Source organism: Conger conger, chromosome 1 (genome assembly GCF_963514075.1).
Source record: "Conger conger chromosome 1, fConCon1.1, whole genome shotgun sequence".
NCBI classification, from domain to species: domain Eukaryota; kingdom Metazoa; phylum Chordata; class Actinopteri; order Anguilliformes; family Congridae; genus Conger; species Conger conger.
The window spans coordinates 26,199,006-26,223,945 of NC_083760.1; the positions used below are offsets into that span (position 1 = coordinate 26,199,006).

The 24,940-nt window shown below is 43.9% G+C and overlaps 2 protein-coding genes across 9 annotated transcripts in view; both read right to left on the reverse strand.

Annotated features, from left to right (window-relative positions):
- The window catches only part of LOC133105689 (palmitoyltransferase ZDHHC14-like), a 40,351-nt gene extending 34,766 nt beyond the window's left edge, over nucleotides 1-5,585 (reverse strand). The window contains exons 1-2 of one of the 8 annotated variants that reach the window (XM_061215979.1): nucleotides 5,389-5,585; nucleotides 3,977-4,252 (exon numbers count right to left, since the gene is read on the reverse strand). In XM_061215979.1, coding sequence (XP_061071963.1) covers nucleotides 3,977-4,215 — 239 coding nt within the window. In that variant the 5' untranslated portion in view covers nucleotides 4,216-4,252; nucleotides 5,389-5,585. Of the gene's footprint in view, nucleotides 1-3,976 lie in introns of all 8 variants that reach the window. The other 7 variants (XM_061215977.1, XM_061215978.1, XM_061215976.1 and 4 more) reach the window with 7 other exon arrangements.
- A 5,977-nt stretch (nucleotides 5,586-11,562) lies between these two features.
- Nucleotides 11,563-24,940, reverse strand: part of LOC133141430 (AT-rich interactive domain-containing protein 1B-like) — a 126,331-nt gene continuing 112,953 nt past the window's right edge. Inside the window, exons 14-21 of the mRNA XM_061261990.1 lie at nucleotides 24,185-24,323; nucleotides 21,429-21,571; nucleotides 18,153-18,291; nucleotides 17,746-17,865; nucleotides 17,395-17,470; nucleotides 16,358-17,141; nucleotides 15,769-15,899; nucleotides 11,563-14,626 (exon numbers count right to left, since the gene is read on the reverse strand). Of these exons, the coding sequence (XP_061117974.1) occupies nucleotides 12,797-14,626; nucleotides 15,769-15,899; nucleotides 16,358-17,141; nucleotides 17,395-17,470; nucleotides 17,746-17,865; nucleotides 18,153-18,291; nucleotides 21,429-21,571; nucleotides 24,185-24,323 (3,362 nt within the window). The 3' untranslated portion in view covers nucleotides 11,563-12,796. The remainder of the gene's footprint in view (nucleotides 14,627-15,768; nucleotides 15,900-16,357; nucleotides 17,142-17,394; nucleotides 17,471-17,745; nucleotides 17,866-18,152; nucleotides 18,292-21,428; nucleotides 21,572-24,184; nucleotides 24,324-24,940) is intronic.

Consider the following 24,940-nt stretch of genomic DNA (forward strand, 5'->3'; position numbering starts at 1 on the left):
TAATGTAATTTCATCTCACTTTAAGAATGAGTCTGAGCAAATAATGTAAACTCATCTCTCTTTAAGAGCTGCCCTGTTTAGCAGAAGCAGGAGCACCTGGGGTAGGAGTAGAGGACACAACAGGGAGGGACAGCGAGCTTTACCCTCTCAGACAATCTGGCACACTCTCATAGTCAGGTTTACTGTAACTACAGACAGCAATAGTGCGACACCACGGCCATACAGGAATGCATTTGGACTGTGGCAAACACTATGTTACTAAACCAACAAGGCAGTGCAAACTCAGGGCTCCCTAGATTCGGCTTCATATCACAGATTTAATGTCAGTGTCTGCCACAAAGAGGATTAGATTTAATTTTGTCTCTGCTTACAAAGCCATAAGATTTTTGACCACAATTAATCCATGAATCACAGCAAGGCACCTGCACCAGTGACCACAGCATGTAATGAACAAACTAGTGGGCGACTGGTACGTCGGCCAGCCGATTAATCGGGCCGATATCTGCCATTTTGAAAGCGCTGACATAGGCCGATGACCACACCCATGTGGCCGAATAACAAAAAGTTTAGTGCTCGCCCTTGTGTCAATTTGATCATCTGCAGACAGAGAGTTTGGAAATGTACTGCCAATGCTGGATGTGCAGGAGAGAAAAAGGTAAGGGGGTATTCCTAACTTTCAAAGCTTAATGTATTTAAATGACCATTCTTAATATCACAGCTAAGCTATACAATGCTTATGTATAATTTGAATGATTCTAGTGAGAATAGGATTCCTGGTAGGAAAGTAACGTTAACCAGTGCAAGCTAACTTTAAACTAACACATGCAAGCTTGCTAAGCAGCTATTGGCTCAATGGAAAACAATTGTTCTTGCTACCTGGCGTTAAACGCAGCCCCGTCCTGAAAGCTACAGCCCATTACTTTATATGAATTCAAGTAAATTCCATCCAAAACAACATTTGCCTGGCTAAGATAACCATGTATCTATTAGATAATGTGGTTGGAATAATGGAATTGTACACAACATTTCTAAGTTTTAAACCAAATGCTGACCGTGATATGTATTTTTCTCTCTAAATTCAATGCCATCAAATACAACCTATTACTGGATAAGATAACATGTATATTAGATTGCAATGTGGATGGAATCCTGGAATTCTACACTGCATTACTTTGTTTTTAACCCAATTACAAACTGTGATGTGTATTTTCCGATCTCACCGTATAAAAAAATTATCTAATACCACCTATTAGTGAATAAGATATCCATTTATATTAGATTGTAATGTGTATGAAATAGTGGAATGACTCCTGAGATTACTTGGTTTTTAAATAAATAAATGTTCCTCAACGTTTTTGTGTCATTTGTTATGATTACAGTTTTGCATGTTATATGCCATCGATCACCCTGCTCTCTGAATATCGGGGTCGGCCATTAAAAAACCCATATGGGTCGACCACTAGAACGCACAGCATGGTTTACACGAACATAGAAGCTAGTCAGGTTCAGCCAGGAAATTCTGCAGGTTTCTCCTCTGTTGTTGCCTCAGTGTAAGGGGCTACCAGTCACGATGCCTTAAAGACGCTAGACTTCCTGTCAACATCCGGAACCAGTCTGCCATCCTATGTGGCTGCTGGGGTGAGTGAACTGTTACTACTGAGAAAGACAACCAATCATGATACTTCAAGGTGACCACACAGGCTTCCGTGTGCATTGAGTTTGAAAGCATACAATAACAAAGAGACTGAAGTGCATACTGTCAGCTTTAATTTGAGGGAATTTTCATTCATATTGGATGAACAGTTTAGGAATTATCCCCCCCATTTTAAGGTACTACAAGTATTTGTTGAATTGCAAGTTGTGTTTCATTTGGCAGGGGCATTCCTTTGTGATGGAAAGAGAAAAGATGGAAGGAGAGGAAAAAAAACAAAAACAAATGCTCAAGATCCAAACCACCTGATCCATGAACAATTAATTTGGTAGTCGATAGAAATATTGTATCTGCTCAGACAATACCAAATGCCTCCAAACCTACTGGATGGCACTTCATCATGCAACAAGACAATGACCTGAAACATAGGCTACTGCTCGAGCAACGAAGGGGTTTTTGATGGCCAAACAGTGGAAAACCCTCGACTGGCTGAATGAATCACCTGATCTGAATCCAATTAAATTTATATGCTGAAGAGGAGACAGAAGGCAAAAAGTCCTGGAAACAAGCAGAAACTGAAGATGGCTGCAGTACAGGCCTGGCAGAGCAACACCGGAAAAGATGCCCAGCGTCTGGTGATGTCTGGGCATCGCAGACTTCAAGTAGTCATTGCATGCAAAGGATATGCACCCAAATATAAAAAATGATTACTTTATTCTACATAAAATATCCAATATTTTTTTATGCCTGAAATGGTTCATCTGATATGGATGAAAATACCGTCAAATTAAAGCTGCCATTCTGCACTTCAACCACATTGTAGAGTTCATAAGCGTAAGAGTACAGAACCAAAATAACAAAAAATGTGTCACTGTCCAATGAATTACGGTGCTCGTTGTATATGAGGCTCACTGGTACAGAGCCCAGGGTAGTGGCCTAGTGGGAATGAGACTGACAAGAGAGGGCCAGAGCTCTCATCCCATGTCTGTCTTCCCAAACAGAACACATAGCATCAGTGAGAAAAGATGGTTTTATGCATTATGTGATGCCAATGGTAAATGGTAAATGGTTGGCATTTATATAGCGCCTTTATCCAAAGCGCTGTACAATTGATGCTTCTCATTCACCCATTCATACACACACTCACACACACACCGACGGCGATTGGCTGCCATGCAAGACGCCGACCAGCTCATCAGGAGCATTTGGGGGTTAGGTGTCTTGCTCAGGGACACCTTGACACAGCCCGGGTGGGGGATCGAACCGGCAACCCTCCGACGGCCAGACGACTGCTCTTACTGCCTGAGCCACGTCGCCCACATGACAACAACCCCCTCTTAGGTCTACAAGAATAGAAGATATGACAACATTCTGTGGACAAAGGAGAACCTCAGGCAGAAACTCTTAAAACAAAGTCCAAGTGGACCAATGATGTGAGCAGCCTATAACCTACTGGGGTGGAAGGCTGGTGGTCCAAGCCCCAGTGTGGCCACAATAATATCAATGTAGCTGTAGGGGTCTCAAGCAAGGCCTTTAAGCCCATGTTGCAACAAGGGGGATAAAAGCAACATGTAATGTAATGGGTCAAAACAACCACAAGAGATCTAAATATGCAGGACTTGTTTTTTCATTTTCACAATATTACCACACGTCTAAGTTGTAAGGAAGGTACTATTATATTTTAGGGGCTATATGATATTATGTGATGAACAAATGCAGAGCTGGTCAATGTTTATGCGGGCCAACTGACATTGAAAATAATGTATTGCAAGCAAGGTTGTATTATATAATCAAAAGCAATAATTCTATTGAGTAAAGGTCATTTTAGTAATAGAAGCAGTTCACAGTGAAACAGGCTCTCCTACACTCATGACCCACCAGGTTATATTTTAAATTCTGCTTACAAAAGTTACTGCTGTCTTGGAAAAGTTACTGTTTGTCTGTGCATATACTTGTATTTAAAAAACACACATACACAGCCTTCCCAAACTATGGACAATGATCACTGTCAGCAGGTCTCGGAGCTCATATCAGGAGTGATATTGAAAGGGTGAAAGGGGACTTTCCCCAATAACCCATCAGATCAATTCAGCGAGCTTTCACACGAAGTCAGATCGAAAAAGAGCGCTCACAGCGCATGTGTGGTGGCACACATAGTCAGGTGTACTCGAACTGGGCACAACTTGGTACGAAACAAACAACTGTCAAATATTGTTGTCATCTGGAAGAAAATACAGGGGCGTTAAGCCGCGAGTACCTGATGATGTGACAATCCAAGACATGATTAGCATTGTTACCTCGTTTCAAATGATCACAAACACTTACTCAAAAGCGAAGAATAGTCCACTGGTGACCACGATGAGGACCAGTGTGAGGTAGAAGACCCCAGTCTGTCTAGCCATCATAATCCTCCCATCGCAGTAGAATTTATTCCGGCCCGGGAAGGCTTGCCACTTCCGCCTTGCGCTGCGCTTCTTGTGCGGGGACTCCATGGGTGTCGAGCTGCGCGTGCTGATTTGGCTGTACTCGCAGTCTCTCATGGGGTCAGCCACGCCGAGATGCATCAATCAACAAAAGACACACCACAATAATCTAAAGAATCTGCTGCAAAAAACCACACATGCGGATGGCGGAGTCAGTTTATGTAAGGTTAGCAGACGTTAGCTAGCTGGAAGCATTTCTAGCAAATTCTTCATAACTGTCCTGCATGGGGTATGTCAAGCTAGCTGCCATGTGCCATGAAGTAAGCGCAAATTCCCTGAAGAGTTGCAGAAATGAAACTATCCAATAGAAGTGAATAAGTTATGGTCATGTAGAATTTAAAATTCAAAACACATGAAGCAAGCTTGTTGCATAGCTGGGTTGAGCCAACTGGCTGCCCTGAATGGGTGGAATGATACACCCGCGAGAAGATAATAACGTTGCTAATGTTTAGCTAAATAGCCACCAAACAAATTACTTTTTCCAAAAATGGATTGTTTTCACACATTGAATGTGTGTTACAGTATTTATTTAAATAATTTAAAACCTATGTAACGTGGCGAGGTATGTTTCGTATGGTAAGCGTGTCAAAGAACAAGTAAAAAGGATCATCTTGTTTGAAAATTCCAGTGATGCTGCGAGCTGTCTCTCTCGCCTAGCTCGCACACTATGCTAGATTTACAACTTCGCCGCTGTCCTCGTCTCAGAACACCAAGTTCCAAAGTTTAGCTTAACGTTAGCTACTTGAACCAAATATGCTATGCTATTGTATGTTAACATGCTAGCTAGCTCCCTGGATACCTACCGAGTTGGCTAGCTATCGCAAATTGCTACGCTGAACAACAGCTTGTTGGCAAGCTTGTCCACCACCTATCGACAATCCAAGTTCGTTTCCCGTGAAATATTTGCCTTTTCTGGCAATTCAAAGTCGCAAACCATCATGTATACAGAAAAATCCAGCGGAAATGTATGGAAATCCTTCGATGTACTTCCCTCCTTGTTGCTCAGCGCAGATTTAGGGCGGTTATATTTTTATATTCCACTCGTTATCCTGGTTTGTTGTACGCGTCTGTGAAGCGCAGCATTTTCACTTTTGTAGTTATAAAGATGAAAAAACGTAATTAGAAATATGCAGTTATACAAAAGACTACATTCGCACATCGGGATCAAACTGGCTAGACACTGCCAGCCCACCTAATTTCGCAACGAAATGCGGTCGTTTTGGCTTACAGTTCACTTCCAACGGGCTTCTGTACCTCGCTTCCAGCCTGTCTTATGTCTCCATGTAACGGCACGCATAGCTAACACTCGCTACGATATTGAAAGCGAGCGCTACGCCACGTCTTCCTTCTCTTCGTTTCAAAGAATTGCACCATCCCCAAACTGAAATGCCCCTTCTTTTGATTGTGCTCAGAGGTATGCATTCACACTGCCGCCACCTTCACGTTCTCAATGTTCATTGCAACTGGTAAACAATACACAGAACTCCTCAGATTCGAGCGCATACCGTCGCGCATAGAATCACGGGAATTGTAGTAGATCTTTTGAAGAGGGGCAATTTGATGAACAATATTTTTGTTCCAATATGTAAACTGTATCTTCCAGTATAGCACACAACATGTCTGGCATGCTTGCATGTGCAACTTTGCATATCGTAGAACAGAATTACCTGGCCAGTGGCTACTACCTCAGTTTGTTAAAAAAACACAAGGAAGCCTGTTGGAATATTTTGGCTGAACTGGGATGATACATACAGCCGGCAGGTTACGGGTTGTTACCAGGGTGTAGCCAACACTTGAACAGCACCAAAAGTTCAACATTTCCTGCAGAAATGTTGATTAATAGCTCTGACCACACAGTAAGTCTAAACTATTTGGGTTATCTTCTTTAAAACATGCACATGATTTAAATAAGTTTATCTAAATCTGTTTTTTTTTTTGGTGAATCATTCACAAGAGTGTTCCATGATATTTTTTGCTGTACAACAGACTGAACACAGCCTGCCCTTCACAGGCGTATCTTTTTCACTTCGGTAACTCTGAATTGCAGGTTAAGATCTTGAAAAGGTACCACCTTGTGTTGAGTGATTGTGTGTCCACGCTGAAAGTGAATGCTGTGGAATGCCCACCATTGAGGTACAAAAGGTAAAATGATCCTTTTGAGTTGTTTATATGAATGTGTAGTAAGTGGAAAATGGGCCTTTGATAAAATTATCCACCACCACATCCTGTTCACAGTTTAAACATGTCCACATCAAATTAAAGTATAAAGTGAAGTTTGAATTTGACTACCTATATTCCCCATCCCACAACACACACACACACACACACACACGGAAATCAACACCCACAATGGAAGGATTGAATACTATCATATTCTGGGAGCTAAAACAGTCTCCATTTTCAAAATGTCTCTGTAAATTCAGTTTATATGTGTTATGTCTGGATACATAGCTATGCTGAGTTGTGGATCATTCCTATTAGCCGGGTAGATGGGCTTGTAAAACAAAGAGCTATTGAGCTGAATTGAAGAGGGCGGTGTTTTACATGAGGTTGTATCACTGTTGGGTACCAGAAATGGGTGGTGGCCATTCCAGACAGCAACTGACCCTGACTGCTTTATCAGCCAGCAGTAATGCATGTAGTGATGCCAAAACAAGAGGGTTGAATTCTTACATAACGGATAACAATGAAGTTTGAGACAAAGCAAACAGGTGAGATTAACCCAAAGTACTGGTATCACCAGGGGAACAAATCTTCTTGATTTCTGTTGTTATGTTGAAATACTTCCTTCTTCATCACATAACACCCACTTCCTCACCCTGAGGATGTACTTGAGTGTTTTTGCACAATATACAGTGTGATACTTACTGAATTTAGGTCAAGTGCTTTATCTGAGATAGGAATTACCTGGTTAAACATGTGAGCATGAATGCTTGAGGTGTGTCACTGTTTGAGTGTAGTGAATTCTGAACTCTGCTTTTTATGTCACAAACATCATTCTGTAGAGCATACAGTCCCCTCAAAAAGTATTGGAACAGCCAGCTAAATTCTTTAGTTTTTGCTATACACTGAAGACAGTTGCGTTTGAGGTCAAAATATGTACATGAGATGGCAGATCTGAATTTCAGCTTTTATATCCTTGTATGTGTATCTAGATTTGTTAAACAACTTAGAACATATCACCTTTTGTATCTGACCATCCAATTTTTAGGTGATCAAAAGTATTGGAACATGTGACTGACAGGTGTTTCTTGTTGCCCAGATGTGTCCTGTTAGATTGATTGGCTGGACAATAAATAGTTCTGAATGTCTACTCTTGGTTTTAGCCTTGGGTTTTGCCTGAAGACTGCATTTGTATAGAAAAGATACACCAACATGAAGACCAGAGAGCTGTCTTTGGGAGAAAAGCAAACCATTTTGAAGCTTAGAGGGGAAAGAGGGGAATAGCTTGTACAACAACTTGGAATGTCCTGAAAAAGCAAGAAACTGCTGGTGTACTGAGCAACAGACATTGAACAGGTCGACCACAGAAAACAACATCAGTCTATGGCAGAAACATTGAGACCTGTGAAGATATATATATATATATATATATATGTATATATATTTTTTTAATTAGCCAGTGACATCACAAACAATCTCCACATGGCTGGGGTGAAGGAATCTCAATCAACCATTTGAAGAAGACTTAGAGTGCAGCAATATAGCTATACCACAAGATATACAAACCACCATCAGTAGTAAGAATCGGGAAGCGAGATTACAATTTGCAGTACAGAGATGAGCCACAAAAGTTCTGGAGCAAAGTTTTATGGACTGATGAGACCAAGATTAACCTCTACCAAAGTGATGGAAAGGCCAAAGTGTGGAGAAAGAAGGGATCTGCTCATGATCCAAAACATACAAGCTCATCTGTGAAGCATGGTGGAGGAAGTGACATGGCTTGGGCTTGCATGGCTGCTTCTGAAGTGGGCTCACTAATCTTTATTGATGATGTAACTTATGATGGTAGCAGCAGGATGAATTCAGTAGTCTACAAAAACATTCCGTCTGCCAACTTATGGAGAAATGTGTCCAAACTAATTAGGAGGAACTTGATCATGCAGCAAGACAATGACCCAAAACACACTGTCAACACAACAAAGGACTTCATTCGGGAGAAAAAGTGCACGGTTTTAGACTGGTCAATCATCACACCATAACCCAATTGAGCATGCATTTTACCCCCCGAAACAAACAACAACTCAAAGAGGCTGCAGTAAAAATGCACCAGTTTGGTGATGCCAATGGGTCGCAGGCTTGATAAAGTTATTGCCAGCAAGAGATATGCTACCAGATATTAAGTGTTATTTACTTAAATACTTTCTGTACCAATACTTTTGCTCACCTAAGAATGGGTTGGCCTGATACCAAAGGTGCTATGATCTAAGTAGTTTAACACATCTAGCTGTAAATACCAGGAAATAAAAGCTGAAATTCTGAACTCTTGTCTCATGTTCATCTTTTTATCTCAACCCCAAATGTATTCAGTGTATTGCAAAAACAAGGATTTGGTCTTGCCGTTTCAATACTTTTGGAGGGGACTGTAAATGAAGCAGAAATGCATTTTCATGCATAACGTGAAGATTTAGAAAATACTCATGCTCATGGTATGCAGTGCCATTTAGGAGATGTGAGTGACTATAAAAAACACTTTTCGAGAGAACAACCACCCACACAGGTTTCCAGAGAGACCCTTTATTTTCAGACAGAAAAGCTGTTTTTACACATTTAAGTGTTTTGCTCTCTCAACACTATTTTATTCATCTAAGTGTTTTCAGCTACCAGAATATGTGACAAAAAAAAACATATTTCCATGTAACAACAGGCCAACAACAACACAGGGTTACATCACTACATCAATGTCTCTAATGACGTAACACCAGGAGGCCCGCCTGTCTGTGGATTCACTAGAGAGAGCCACCCTCTGCTTCTAAAAAGAGTTCTGTTGGAAATGGATTGACAGGATATTCGCCTACACTAGTTCCAGAACAACATGGAACCCATCCAAAATTTGGCTTGGCCTTTTCTCAAATACATATATTATACCCATATTAAAAATAACATTGACAAGATTATCGTACAGGGACTGCACTGTTTCCAGCCTGATTTAGATTTTGGAGACTGACAGAATTGTTTCCACTGCTGAAGGGAGATAGTATTGCCACATTCTTTTTCTCTGTGCTGTACAGTGTATCAAATTGATGTCCCTGTTCAAACTGCAATGTGCGCCTAAATTCTGAATAAGTTTAAAGAGGTATCATTTACTCAATACTGACATCAGTAAGTTCATTCAAGTTCACGCATGGAGATTCACAAATGTGTTTTAACAATAATCAGCATGGTTCATTACACTCACAAAAGGTATATAGTAAGTGTCGAAGTGTAGAATGACATGGTCTCACACACAATGTTTCCAATGCTTTACACCCACTGTAAATATTTTGAAAATATTTACTGTCTTCATAAAGCAGCACAGCTGAAGTGCTCTCACGACAGATGAGTGGAAGGAGTCACAGTTCTTCTGAGTTTACAAAGCAGTGAGGCATCACTCCTGTTATGTTCAGTATTATAAAAATATAATTTTTTTAACTGATAGACTGACTGATTGACATATAGATAGGTACTGATAGACTTCATTCATATATAGATAGGTACTGATAGACTGCCTGATATATAGAAAGGTAGAGAGAATACTGTCATATCCGGTGCCTCTGTCTTGTAGTTCATTTCCCTGTTCATTTTCTAAATCTGTTCCGTTTTGTGTTACTTCCTTTGCACTGGACCTGTTCCCTAGCCACACCCCCCACACCTGTTACACGTTTCCTAATGTGTAATCACACTCACCTGAATCCCACTGTGTCTCGTTACCTGTGTATATAGTCTGTTTCCTCCTGTGATTTGCCATTTTACGTGCCCTACTTTGTGCTTGCCATCGACTTTCTCCAGTTACCTGCTCGCTTAATTATTGTGTCTCACCTACCTGCCCTGTGTTCCCATGTCCTGTTACCTGCTCTTCTGTTCCTGGTTCCATATCCCACCCTGTCTTCAGCCCTCTGTTTCCTCTCTAGCTCCCTACTCCTTCCCTCCTTCCCCAGTCTACACTCAATTGGAGTTTAGAAAGGCACACACCTGTGCATATAAGGTCCCACAATTCATACTGCATGCCCAGACAAAAACCAAAACCAAGTCCAAGGAACTCTATAGACCTCTGCAATGAAATTGTGGCGAGGCATAGATCAGGGCAAGGGTATAAAACAATTTCTAAAGCTTTGAGTGTTCCCAGGAGCACAGTAGTGGCCTCAGTAATGGTTAAATAGCAGAATTTGGAACCACTAGGACTCCTCCTAGAGTTGGCTATCCGGCCAAACTGAATAAGTGGGCAAGAAGGGCCTTGGTCAGGGAGATCTATCTATGAGGCCTTTAAGTAGAGGGGCTAGACGGAAGCCACTCTTAAGCAAAAGGCATATGACAGCCAGGTTGGAGTTTGCCAAGTGGCATTGGAAGATTCTCTGGTCTGATGAGACAAAAAATGTACTCTTTGGGCAGAACTCCATGCACTATGTCCGGGGAACACCAAGCACTGCTCATCACCTGGCTAGTACCATCCCTACGGTGACACATGGTGGTGGCAGTATCTTGCTATGGGAGTGCTTCTCAGCAGCAGGGACAGGGAGCCTGGTCAGGAAAGGATGAATGCAGCCAAAGCCACAAGAGAGGTCCTTGAAGAAAACCTGCTCCAAAGTGCCTGGGACCTCAGACTGGGGTGATGGTTCACCTTTCAGCACAACAATGACCCCGAAGCATACAGCCACGGCAACACTGGAGTGGCTTTGGGACAAGTCTCTGACTGTCCTTGAGTGGCCCAGCAAAAGCCCAGACTTAAACCCCATAGAATATCTGTGGAGAGACCTGAAGATGGCAGTTCACAGATGCTTTCCATCCAGTCTGACGGAGCTTGAGAGGATCTGCCAGGAAGAATTGGATAAACTGCCCAAATCCAGGTGTGCAAAGCTTGTAGAGACTTACCCCATAAGTCTCAAAGCTGTAATTGCTGCCAAAGGGGCTTCTACAAAGTACTGAATTAAGGTTCTGAATACTTATATAAATGAGAGATTTCAGTTTTGAATTTTAAAAAAATTTGCAAGAATGTCCTTCTTTCACTTTGTCATTATGGGTTATTGAGTGTAGATAGATAGATGGGTAACACAATGAGAAAGCCCTATACAAAATGAGAAGTGCAAAGTGAAGGGGTCTGAATACTTTGCCATTGTAAGCTTACAAACACACTTCCACACACTCACTGATACACAAACACATATTTACTTCCACTCACATGCTTACACTACATTCCCATGTACCTTTCTGTAAACAAATCAAAAGCATGACTCACAGTGTTTAACAAGATTTAATGTACATTTATTCGTCACATGTGGAACATAGAGTATAAAGATTTATACTGAATAAATGATATGCATTGAGGCAGAGGAATGGACACAATTTACATTGTCTTTTTGTCTTTGTATTTTGTCGTCTCTCTGTCCTTTTTAATTACATTACCTTCAATAACAAATATGCACATTTGCAATATTGGATGAAAAAAATAAAATGGGTTGGTTCTTCATTTATTTGTATTTATTGAACATAACCACAAACCACTTGAACTTTCACACTTGTCTCACAAAGCGGATGTTGTGAGAGGCTCTCTGCTATAGAACAGAGAGCAGAGGAACCTTTGCATTAAGCTCCCCTGATGCTCCAGGTGGTCCAAATACTTAATATATTTATAATAATATTAGCAATAATAATAATAATTATTATAAACAACTGCCATAACTTTTCGACTTACTAAATCTTTTTCATAAAAAGACTAACTCAAAGTAAAGAGGAAAAATAGGGGCATGTCCAATGTACAACTTTTATATACATACCTATGAAGAAATAAAATGCAATACAAATGCAAAAGTAGGAGGGAAATCCTTCTTTTCTGGAAGTTTCAAGGTGCAATTGTGATGGTGCAAGTCAATGTAAAAAATAATAATAAATAAAAAAAGTTTCGATTTTTCATTTTGCTAAGAGACTGATACAACACTGCCCACTTGGGGCCAAATTCATGTATTGCAAGTTCATCAAATTAAGCTTACAGTCTCCCCCTACAGGCCGTTTGCACTAAATGCTATTGCACAGAATCTTGGACACATTTATATTGTCTGATTAAAACTATGTTTTCTTGATGAGGCAAGATTCATCCACAATATTTCACACAATTTAAATAAATCTGCTTCCCCAAACAAAAACACAGAGATACAAGTATGAACATTTACAAAACTCCAAAATGTTAAAAATGACAGACTCCTTTCCGAAGTCCAAAACATTCAAATTAGAAAAAAGGAAAATACTTGTTTTTTTCATCACATGATAACAGCAAGTATTAAATATCTGTATTCAAATGATAATATTTTAAAATAAAATTAATGGGGCAGAGGAGATATATATATATTTATATATTTAGATTTGAATATAAAAACTTCTATTTTCTTTTTTAAATAAAAATATAAAAACCACAGATTATGCCGCAGGCTTTGCCCACCCTCTGTTGTGCCCCACCCCGAGTGCGGTCCTGTCAGGAATGGTTGATTTGAAAGAGCACCTCGCACAAGATGGCTAACACCCCAGAGTTCAGCACTGAGGAGATGGAGATGTCCAGCAGCCGGCCCTCAAACAGGATGAACTCGGAGCGGTTCTCCTCCAGCCGGGCCATGGCCAGCAGGGCTTTGGCTGCGCGGCACATCATGTTGACGCTGGGCGGCTCAGAGGGCGTTGGCCCGCGCTGGCTCTGCGCCATGGCCAGGCTGTCCTCCAGGAAGCTCACCAGAGTTCCCACGCTGCCCTTCTGCATGGCGATGCCGCGCGCCGCTAGCGCGTCTCCCTGCGCCAGGTTGGACAGCACGGCCACTCCCATCTCCCGGTATACCTGGTTCCTGCGGTCCGCTACGTAGCGCAGCAGCGCGCCGTAGAGGCGCTCATGTCGGTTGAGCGGGGGCGTTGCCAGGAGGAGGTCCACGTTGCCGTCCTGCACGCTAAGCTTGCACAGGCACTCTAGCACCAGCCTCCTGGGGGTGAGAGCAGAGTGAGGCCCTGACCCGGGAAAGGGGTCCAGGGACTGGGCTGAGGGGCACACCATCCAGTGCAGAAGTCCATCAAGCAGGGGCAGGCAGATGCTCTCAGGGTACTGCGAAAGGTCCAGCTGACCCGAGATGTTGGCCAGTGTGACCATGGTGTTCTCCCTTAGCATCGACAGACAGTCCCACCACCACTCGTCCTTGCTGCAGGCCAGACTGCGATCACGGTCATGGTCATGATCAGGGACGTGATCGTGTTTACGGTTATGGTCACAGTCGTGTTCGTGTTTTTGGGCGTGTTCTTGGTCCTGGTCGTGTTTGCAGTCGTGCTCCTGATCATGGTCCTGTTTGTGGTTCCAGTCGTGCTTATGGATGCGTTCGTAGCTATTGTCACAGGCACGGTCTCGGTCTTGTTCGTGTTTGTGGTCCTGGGTGTGGCCGTGGTCCTTCCCGTAAGAATAGGGAGCTCTTCTTCTCTCGGGGTGCTGGTGGTGTAGCAGGATGAGGCGCCCCAGTATCAGCACTAATCCGGCGTGCTGGGACATCTGGACGTCGTTTCCGGGGACGAAGGACAAGCCGCGCAGGATGTTGGCGATGCAGACGCAGCGACGGGACAGAGCGTCCTGCCAGGGAGCTGCAGTGGACAGCGGGGTCTCATTCCACGTCCGGGGCTCCTCCTCCAGCAGTGGGATGGGGGAGGAACCGGCAGGAACAGGGAAGGGGTTGCCATCTAAAAGCAGGCCTGAACCGGTGTGTGTCACGTCCTTCACGGTGGTCCCTTGCTCATTCTGCCCATCCTTCTCGAGGGATGCTCTTATATCACACAGTTCGCTCCTGCTCTCAAAGTGGGTCTGGATGTGGGCAGTGGTGTCTCCTCCCCCTGCCTGCCAGTGGAGCAGACCACTGCTGAACTCTTCCCCTTGCCCCGGTTCCTCCCACGGCTCTGCTACAAACAGACTGTCTGCAGGCTCCACCTTCAATGGCAGCCGATCGTACTTGCTAGCCTGTTTGAGTGTCGGCTCTGGCTCTACAGAGGATGGAGCACTCTCTTGGGGCTCCTCTCTTTTCACCTCTGGAACCACTGCCTCCAGGCTGGACTCGGTCTCTCCAGGCTCTGCTTCTAGAAGCTCCTCTGTTGGCTCCACCTCTACCTCACGGGCACTTTCAACGGACGGAAACTCTGGCTCCACCCCTGTCTTGTGCTGGGGGAGGGGGCCATTTAGGATGGTCTTCTGGCCGACTGTTCCCACCTCATACTCCTCCAGGATCCCAAAGATCTCCATCACACACCTCCTGTAATACTCCACCAGGAGTTCCAGGAATCCAGGCAACTGGAAAAAATATTTAATCCATCATTAAAACCCCTCCTGCTCCGAAGTACACAACAACACTGTCACAAGCAGGCAAATTACCTGGATGATTACACTGGAACACTGATTACCCTAGCTTAGGGATAGTGGAATCTGGCCCTTGGGGCCAGTAGTATTACTGATTTGCACTCCTCAGCTCTAATCAGGGACTGATTTAAACCTGACTCACCAGCTGAATATAATCTATGGCCAATCAGGGACATTACTGGACTATGGAACTATTCTAGTTCTAAAGTCTAGACCTTTATAGTTCAACCATGTGTGCTTTCACAGAAATTACAACATACTAGCTTGTTTTTAGACAAATCATATTTAACTACTGAGTAATGAGATGCAATAATGGAAAGATGTCAATTGTGACGTACTGTAGATCCTTTCAACATTTCATAGCTGATGTTCATAGTGAGATAAACTCCTGTCTCTGGGTTGAGCAGTAGAAGGCTATAGTGAACCTGGGTTGGGCAGTAGAAGGCTATAATGTACCTGTGTTGGGCAGTAGAAGGCTATAGTGTCCCTGGGTTGGACTGAAGAAGGCTATAATGTACCTGTGTTGGGCAGTAGAAGGCTATAATGTACCTGTGTTGGGCAGTAGAAGGCTATAGTGTCCCTGTGTTGGGCAGTAGAAGGCTATAGTGTCCCTGGGTTGGACAGTAGAAGGCTATAATGTACCTGTGATGGGCAGTAGAAGGCTATAATGTACCTGTGTTCGGCAGTAGAAGGCTATAGTGTCCCTGGGTTGGGCAGTAGAAGGCTATAGTGTCCCTGGGTTGGACAGTAGAAGGCTATAATGTACCTGTGTTGGGCAGTAGAAGGCTATAATGTACCTGTGTTGGGCAGTAGAAGGCTATAGTGTCCCTGTGTTGGGCAGTAGAAGGCTATAGTGTCCCTGGGTTGGACAGAAGAAGGCTATAATGTACCTGTGTTGGGCAGTAGAAGGCTATAATGTACCTGTGTTCGGCAGTAGAAGGCTATAGTGTCCCTGTGTTGGGCAGTAGAAGGCTATAATGTACCTGTGTTGGGCAGTAGAAGGCTATAGTGTCCCTGGGTTGGACAGTAGAAGGCTATAGTGTCCCTGGGTTGGACAGTAGAAGGCTATAGTGTACCTGGGCCAGGCAGAAGGAGGAGACAGTGCTGTTGTCGTACAGTAGGACACTAATGGTGTCCAGTGCCCAGGTGCTCTCTGCTAGCAGGCCGGACTTCAGTGACATCATCACCCGCCAAGCCTCTGGCGTTCCTATGGAGACCACAGGGTGTAAGGGTCAGGGGAGAGATCTCAGGGGAAGTTTGCTGCTAACTACTGACTGAGGGTCTGCTTCTGCTGACAGAACCTTCTGGACTATGGACTCAATAAGAAATAGCAATGCTTGTTGTAGTATTCACTCTATACTGTAGCACACCTTTCTGCTTTGAACTTGATGGAAAATAACACTGCTTTCTGGAGTATACACTCTATAAGATAGCTTTCTGGACTGTATCCTCAATGGCAAGTCACAATTTTATGAACTCTTCTAGAAACAGCACAACTCCTCTAAATATAGCACAGCTTTTTGAACTGGGCACTTCATAGGAAATAACACAGCTTCCTGAGTCTGAAAAAAAGGATTCAATATCTTTATAATAATACATGTGTCTTTGTAGAATAGAAAAATGGTCATGGTGTTGCTGTTGGCGCTGGTGGTTGTGGTGCCCTACCAGTGTCCTTTGAGGTAATCTTGCGGCGCAGTTTGAGGACGGGCGTGGTGCACTCTACTGACCCCAGCGGGAAGTTGAGCTCTTGGGCTGAGGCCAGGCCCTGGCTGGCGGTAGGTGGGCCGTGACCAGCAGGGCCACTACCCTGTGCCCCCAGCACACCCACTTTGGGCGTCTTCATGGAGGACATAAATGGTGCTTTGCTGGGTGACACACGCGACTCCATGGCTCTCTGGAAAGAGGCGGGGCTCGGGGTACAGGGCATGTGGTTTGGCATGGCAGGGGCCGTCTGATAGGACGAGGGGGGCGGCCGGGCGGTCATGGAGCCGGTGGAGGGTGAGAGGAAGGCGGCTTGGCGCTGGGACCACGGCCCATCGTGATTGTTCCGTGCGTCCATGTCGTCCCCTCGCCCCATGGCAGGGTACGGGGGCACCTGGCCTGACGCCCCCTGTCGGCTTGGGTAGGGGTAGGGCATGTCTGTGCGGGGTGGCCAGGCACCCGGCTGGGACCCCTCCCCTGAGACGGGGGGCCCACTCATCACCTGGGGGGACATGGCGAGCTGAGGGGGTGGCTGCTGGGAGGATGGGCCAGAGGCCTGCATGCGTTCTCGGCCATACGGGTAGGGGTAGGGGCCCTGCAGGGGGCGACGTTCAGGCCCTGGGTACCCCCCGCCATAGTGGTTATACACCTCCGCCTGCTGGCTTCCATACTGCAAGCCAAACCCCTCCACCCCATCCTGCCTCTTTGGTGGGGGGCCATACATCCCTTCCATCGGCCTCTTATAGCCCTGTGTGCAAGATAAAGTGAGAGCGAGAGAGAGATGGAAAGACTTTAAAAGACTCATCTTAACAGCTGTCAAAATCAATGCACGACAATTGAATAGGAATAGAAACTGTAACAAAAGTGTGCAGTATTTCACAAACACTAAATTTGACAAATCCCAAATACCAATAGAAATTCAGCCCCTGAACCACTACTCAGCACTTTTCCTGAAAGAAACCCCCTAAAGCCATGGGTATAGTCTTTTAAAAACCCCTCACCTGCTGCTGGGGAAACATTCCGGGTGGGTGTGCTCCATAGGCAATGCTGGGATACTGCTGACTGTATCCCTCATGTCTGAGGAACAGAGGAGTCGGTTTCAGATACATACACAGCTCCTCATATTATATTATATCGAGAGCAGTATGTTTTTGTTGGTTGCCTCTTCTATTTGAACCTCAATATCTCACTCGTTTTAAAACCAATCACCAATCACACAGATTCTGTACTGCATATGACATACCCAAACTCTGTACTCACACATGTACACACATCTCACACGCACACAGCTAAACACTGCTCATCAACAAATGAATCTCCAGTGGATTGGAAGTGGGCACAGGACTTCTCACCTCTGCTGAGAGGGGTATCTGTTGGGTGCGTACATGCCAGGGTCACTGTTGGAAGGTACCATGTCGCTCTGAGCCCCAGGGGGGACCATGCTACCCTCCATCCCCATCACATGGTCAGGCCTGGTGTGACACAAATTCATGACATCATATTTTACACAGAGACTGTCATTTAATTAGTGATGTTCAGTCAAGCTACTCTTATACCCACTTTAATTACAATACAGTATAGTATTATCACAAATATAGCATTTATTTACAAAAGACTGCAGTGGTGACTAATTTCACTAATTAAAACAGTGTTAAAGGAAGGCAGCTGGCGGCTGGGGTCTTATTGAAACGGCACAGCATTTAGACGTGAAGCCTGCTGCCAGCAGAGGACAGCACGTCATTCAAAGGGAGAAGCTCACCTCCTGTCGTACCCGGGCCCGTAAGGGTACTGGACGCGCTGACTCAGCCCCATGGTGGCTGAGGGGGGACGGCCATACATGTCCTGCACTCCACTGTTGGGCATCGAGCCAGGCATGAAGGGCTCTGCTCCACTCACCACTGCGGAGGAGATGAACCCCACCCAAACAAGCATGTTACACTGGCCCCTCACACTACAGCGTTCAGGTTAGTCATGATGATTATGTTATTATACACCCAATGATCACTTTATTAGGTATTTATTAGACTTATGTTTAGACTTATTGGTCGTCTGCTGCTCTGGCCCATCCACTTCAAGGTTCAACGAGTTGTGGGTTCAGAGATGCTCTTTTGCATACCACTGTTGTAACACGTGGTTATTTGAGTGACTGTTGCCTTCCGTCATCTTGAACTGGTCTGGCCATTCATCTCTGAGCTCCCTCGTTAAGAAGGCATTTTGCCCACAGAATTTGCGGCTTGCTGGATATTTTGTTTAATTTTCACACTATTCTCTGCAGATACTTAAACCACTCCATCCAACAACAATCATTCCACAGTCAAGTCAGGTCCATAAATATTGGGACATCGACACAATTCTCCTCTTTTTGGCTCTATACACCACCACAATGGATTTGAAATGAAACAAACAAAATATGCTTTAACTGCAGACTTTCAGCTTTAATTTGAGGGTATTTACATCCAAATCAGGTGAATGGTGTAGGAATTACAACAGTTTCTATATGTGCCTCCCACTTTTTAAGGGACCAAAAGTAATGGGACAATTGGCTGCTCAGCTGCTCCATGGCCAAGTGTGTGTTATTCCCTCATTATCTCATTTACAAGGAGCAGATAAAAGGTCTAGAGTTCATTTCAAGTGTGCTATTTGCATTTGGAATCTGTTGCTGTCAACTCTCAATATGAGATCCAAAGAGCTGTCACTATCAGTGAAGCAAGCCATCATTAGGCTGAAAAATCAAAACAAACCCATCAGAGAGATAGCAAAAACATTAGGTGTGGCCAAATCAACTGTTTGAAACATTCTTAAAAAGAAAGAACACACCGGTGAGCTCAGCAACACCAAAAGACCCGGAAGACCACGGAAAACAACTGTGGTGGATGACAGAAGAATTTGTTCCCTGGTGAAGAAAAACCCCTTCACAACAGTTGGCCAGATGAAGAACACTCTCCAGGAGGTAGGTGTATGGGTGTCAAAGTCAACAATCAAGAGAAGACTTCCCCATTCTGATGTCTGGTCTGAACAACAATTGAACCTCTTGACCATATCATGCTTTTATGCATTGAGTTGCTGCCACATGATTGGCTGATTAGATATTTGCATATTGGTGTACAGATCTAGATAATAAAGTGGTCACTTTATTATCTAGACCTGTACAATATTACAGCATGACCCTGATGCAATAACATTACTATCATCACTCATGTTAGCATTGCAGTATGTGATTCTATTATAATACATTATTGTTGCACACCACTCGCACTACAGCATTATTGTCATTATTAATGTTAATATTACAGTATAGTATGATTCAATTATACACTATTATTGCATTGCCCTCATAACTACAGCAATATTGCCTTGTTAACATCCTGTCTTCACTCTTGGACATGTTACCTTCCACATTTTCCATTTCAATGAAAACGCACAAATTAAATTATGAATAAAAGAAAACTCTTACTTCCCAAACACTTCCTTGTCACTTAAAAAAACAGTGGGCAGTACATTTACTTTGCTTTACTTGCTAAATTTTGTGAATGCAAAGCCACCTTTGCAGAAATGCAAAGCACTTTGTTTAACCAAAAGACAAATTAAATTAAACAACAAAATGCCCTGTAGCAGTTCTGGTTGAGCACCCAACCTCATGTTCCCTTAAAGGGGACCACAGGCCACTCCTTGGACATGCAACCTTCTGGTTTCGGAGAATTAGGTACTCAGAGCATTAGCATGTTATTATCTCTAACTCCTCTGACAATCTGTCTCTCAGCCAGGAGGGGCACATTCTGCATGACTTAGAGGAGGACTCATTTGAATGCACATCTATTCAGTATTGTAATCAAGTAAATACATGAATAGCAGAATAGCACTTCTTCTGTTGCAGTATCAACATAATATATACAGTATATTACCCAATACTCACACTTCACCCCCCTGCTTACTTCCCTCCACTGGCTGCCTGTCATGGCTCGCATCAAATTCAAAACATTGGTGCTAGCCTTCCAAGCAGTTAAGGGGTCTTCCCCAGCTTATCTACAAAAAATCATCAGACCCTACACCCCTGCCAGACCTCTTCGTTCAGCCTCCACAGGCCGCTTAGCACCTCCCCCTCTCCGAACCTCCACATCACGCTCACGACTACTGTCTGTTCTGGCTCCACGGTGGTGGAACGAACTCCACGTTGAGGTCAGAACTGTAGAAACTCTCCCCACCTTCAAGCGCAAGCTGAAGACACACCTCTTCAAGCAGCACCTCTCCCCATCCCTCCCTACCTCCCTGTGAACCTTAATTGTTGTCTCTGTGACTTGCTTTGTGTATCGGAAGTTTTAGTTGGCTAGGTAAGCAGTGTTTGGATAGTTAACTTTGGTCACTTTTGCTCTGTTTGTTTGTTTCTTTGTTCTCAAAAAAAAAAAAAAAAAAAAGGGCCCTCGTCCTTATCTTTGTTGTACAGGTAGCAGTTGAAATTGTACTTCCCTCTAGGGTCTTTCAGCGAACTTATCCCTGGTTATGGGTATGCACTTTGTTGTACGTCGCTCTGGATAAGAGCGTCTGCCAAATGCCAATAATGTAATGTAAAAAAGCCGCAGTGGCGTTTAATTAATTTTGTTCCAGTAGAGGGCAGTGTTGTCTAAGAGAAGGCTACCACTCAGACAGTGAAACTGCTACTTTACCATTAGAGTAAAGTCCTCTTCCTAAAAAGACACATTGTGGTCATTTTGTTATTTTGGTCCCACCGTGTCCATGATTACATACATTTTGTACTTGTTAACTAAAAATTTTGTAAACAAATTGTGGCAGATGTGTATGGTGGCCTAACAAGCGGCCCTTATTTTTGCTTCTTTTCTATCTATATGCCATATTTGCAATTTACTGTGCATATTTTTTAGATCTTGCCCTTTTGGTAGCTAAACCATTATGCACACATTTTGGGGTCTGAGGGGAAGGTCATAACACTGGGTTATTAGCTGGGTTTTTATTAGTGTCTGCCAACTGATGCCATGTTTTCATGTCATAGACACTGCCGCCCAGCGGCTGGTGAACTGACCTTTCCTCATGCCAGCAAAGGGGTCTTGCAGCCGTATGTTGGCAGGTGGCTGGTAGGGGGCGCCAGGGGGCAGGGAACCACGCTTCTGGAAGGCAGGGTCATTCACCTCTGAGAACGGGTCCTGCACACTGACCGAGCTGCTCCTACCACAAAGCAGCCAGCACACTGTCAGAGAGGAAGAATCACACGGACACAAACACACGCACACACACAAGCACACACACACACACACACACACACACACACAGATGCATTCAAGTGTACAAACTTGCACACACACAAAAGCACACACAGAGAAAGAAGCACACAGACACACAAGCAAACACACACAAGCACACGCACACACATAAACAAGCACGCACACACATGCAAATACACAGAAGCACACACACACAAAAAAGCACACACACAAAGAAACATGCATGCGCAAACACAAACACAAAAAGCACACAGAAACTTGCATACAGACACATACACAAGCATACACGCACACAAACACTTCTGTATCAATGCACTCACAAACCACATACAGTACATATGCACTCTACACACACTTAAACATGCACACAAATGCACACAAATAAAGCAGCATACAGACAGACGCACACAATACATTCTGGCACAAAGTGACCTTTCAAATAAGGAAGAAATCTGTCAGATTATAAAAGTATAAAACCAAGTCGGTAGAAAGTGGATTGAGTTTACAGCTAACGGACATTCACAATTATTTTAGTACAGAAAATTTAATTAGCTATGAGTATTTTATCCCAATTTTACCAAATTACTATAATCCACCAATTCACCAGCATTCAGAATTTGTATGCTCACTGTCACAAGACATGTTAAAACCCATTTATCTGCAATTATGTACCTGGTAACTGTGACGATGGAAAGAGGAGTAATTGATATTAATAAACGTTCCCTCATGCATGCAAAGTGACTGCAGGAGAGTGTTTTGGTCAGGCTCCATTTAAATAATTGATAACCCCACCTGGTTATTGATTTGAATCTTAATTAACTTCACAGCCATCCTTTGTTTTTGTGCCTTAGAGTTGAAATCTTCTTCTTCTTCTTCTTATATGGTCTCTCTCACCTTTTCTCCCCGATTTTAAAATGTATATACAATGCAGTGCATATTTAAGTACTTTGACACAATGGATAGTTTTTTGTTTTGGCTCTATACTCCAGCATATTGGATTTGAAATAAAATAATGAACATGAATTTAAGAAGCAGACTGAAAGCTATAATTTCAGGGTATTTACATCCATGTCAGGTGACCCGTATAGGAATTACAGCCCTTTTTATACAGTCCCAGTCTCTCCATTTTAGGGCAGCAAATGTAAGAGTGCAGATACTCTCTGAAAAGCACATATTCTCTGAAAAAACATACAATGCCAAGCACTGCCACTTATTTTGGCACATTTCGCAAGTTGGGCTTACACAGACATGAGTCAGAGACAGACGCTTTGCGCGCAACTTAACAGGCAGACTTGCAGGTGGCCAATCCTCCAGTGGGAGTCCTTATCATCCCTGCCAACTGAAACCTCCCCCACTGTGGGTTGCCCTTGGGGGCGGGACTGGCATGGTCTGGAATGGTTACCAGGCTGTGGGTTATTATTATTATTGTTATTATTATCCATCCATCCATCTATTATCTAACCTACTTACTCCTGGTCAGGGGAGGAGGGGGAAGGTGGTTTGTGTCTTGGTTCTAGAGCCTATCCCAGCATGCACTGGGTGAGAGGCAGGAATACGCCCCGGACAGGCCACCAGTCCATCACAGGACACTACACATTATGCACTCACGCACTCATACCCAGAGGCAATTTAGACTCTCCAATTTACGTAAACAGCATGTTTTGGCACTGTGGGAGGAAACTGGAACTACTACAGTAGAACCTCAGAGAAGCGAACACGTTGGGAATGAAGGTCGTTCTGAACACTGACATTTTCGGAACTCTGAAAGTGATTTTGAAATACAACAATTTTAGGAAATTAAGTTAATCCATTATCTTAACCCGCTTATCCTGAACAGGGTCGCAGGGGGGCTGGAGCCTATCCCAACATACATTGGGCGAAAGGCAGGAATACACCCTGGACAGGTCACCAGTCCATCGTCCAGTCCAGGGCGATGGAAAATATAAATAAGTTTTATATTTATTTAATTTCTGTTTATTTTGAGTCATAATAAAACAATAACCTCAATGGTACTTGTTAAATCGGAAACAAATCCGTATAGTGGAGCTGGCAAAGCTCGCACTCTTGTGGCAGAACACCAATAGTAAACGAAAGTTGCTGTTCACATAGCCATCAGTGTGAAGCGATCTTTGCTGAATTTAAAATCATTCTGGCCTGTGAAACGTTTCTCGCTTCCAACCAACAGCAAATTTTGGCCTGGTCCTTTTTTATGTCAAAATGGCACTTTCCTTGTAGGCTACTCTTTAGCAATAGCCATTAAGATCTGTCCCTTGTCGAATGTTCATATAATTTAAAGGTTTTTCTCAATGAACAGTGTTTTTGCAGTCATTTTGTATGAATGTTATACTTCCGATTCCATACCCTGTTCGGTTGACCGGACTTTTTGGACTTCTGAGTTTTGGATATCTGAGGTTCTACTGTATTACTATTATTAAGGTTGTTTTTATAATCACTAATACACTGCTCTCATCTTTGTGCTCTGTTGGACAAGAGGACTGCACTGAGTTAGTATAGTACAGACAGGAGGACATAGGAGAGGAGAGAGAGCGCCCCCCACCTGCCACCTTGCATGGGGGTCATCTGGCCATGGGGCGTGGAAGCAGGCGTGGGGGGCTTCGGGTCCCCGGGGAACTCGGCCATGGAGCCGCTGACCGTGGACTGGGGCAAGTGGGGGCCCTGGAGGGACCCCGGGTTTACTGAGGGAAGGGAAAAAATAATATTAGAAACGTCGACTTTCACAGTCCGAACCTGCGAAAACGTTACGGACATTCTCAAATCATAGTGAAATCTGAACAAGTGTAAATATCTTGTATTCAGGCTATGAATCTTGCAATGTTTTCTGATAAGATAATTACCTACCAAGTACTGTCTTGTTTTAAGAAGTCTTAACAAGTAGAACTTTCGTATCCGATTGTCAGATAATTTTGCTTGATTCAAGCATTGTTTTCTAAATGTAGTCATTTTGGCAGGTTTTTTTGCAGTATATTGGTTGGACCGTAAACCTCAGAATCGTACCCTGCCTGTGAAATGCCTCACGAGGGTGCGGGGGCGGAGCTCAGGCTCCACTGGGATCGATCACGCAACAGTGGCACCCCTGGTAACAGATGGGCTCCGGAGGAGTGTCAGGGAACGGGCGCACGGGGAGAGCCAAAATGGCAGCCGTCCTACTGCGGATTGCTTTGGTGTCTTTTGAAGATTGCTTTTCATGCTTTTTTTCTGTAAGCTCTGCGAGGGGCACGGGCACAGGGGGAAGCTGAAGGCCAGAGCCAGATATGAGTTCACCACCATTAAGCTCTTCACTGGATAGGCCTAA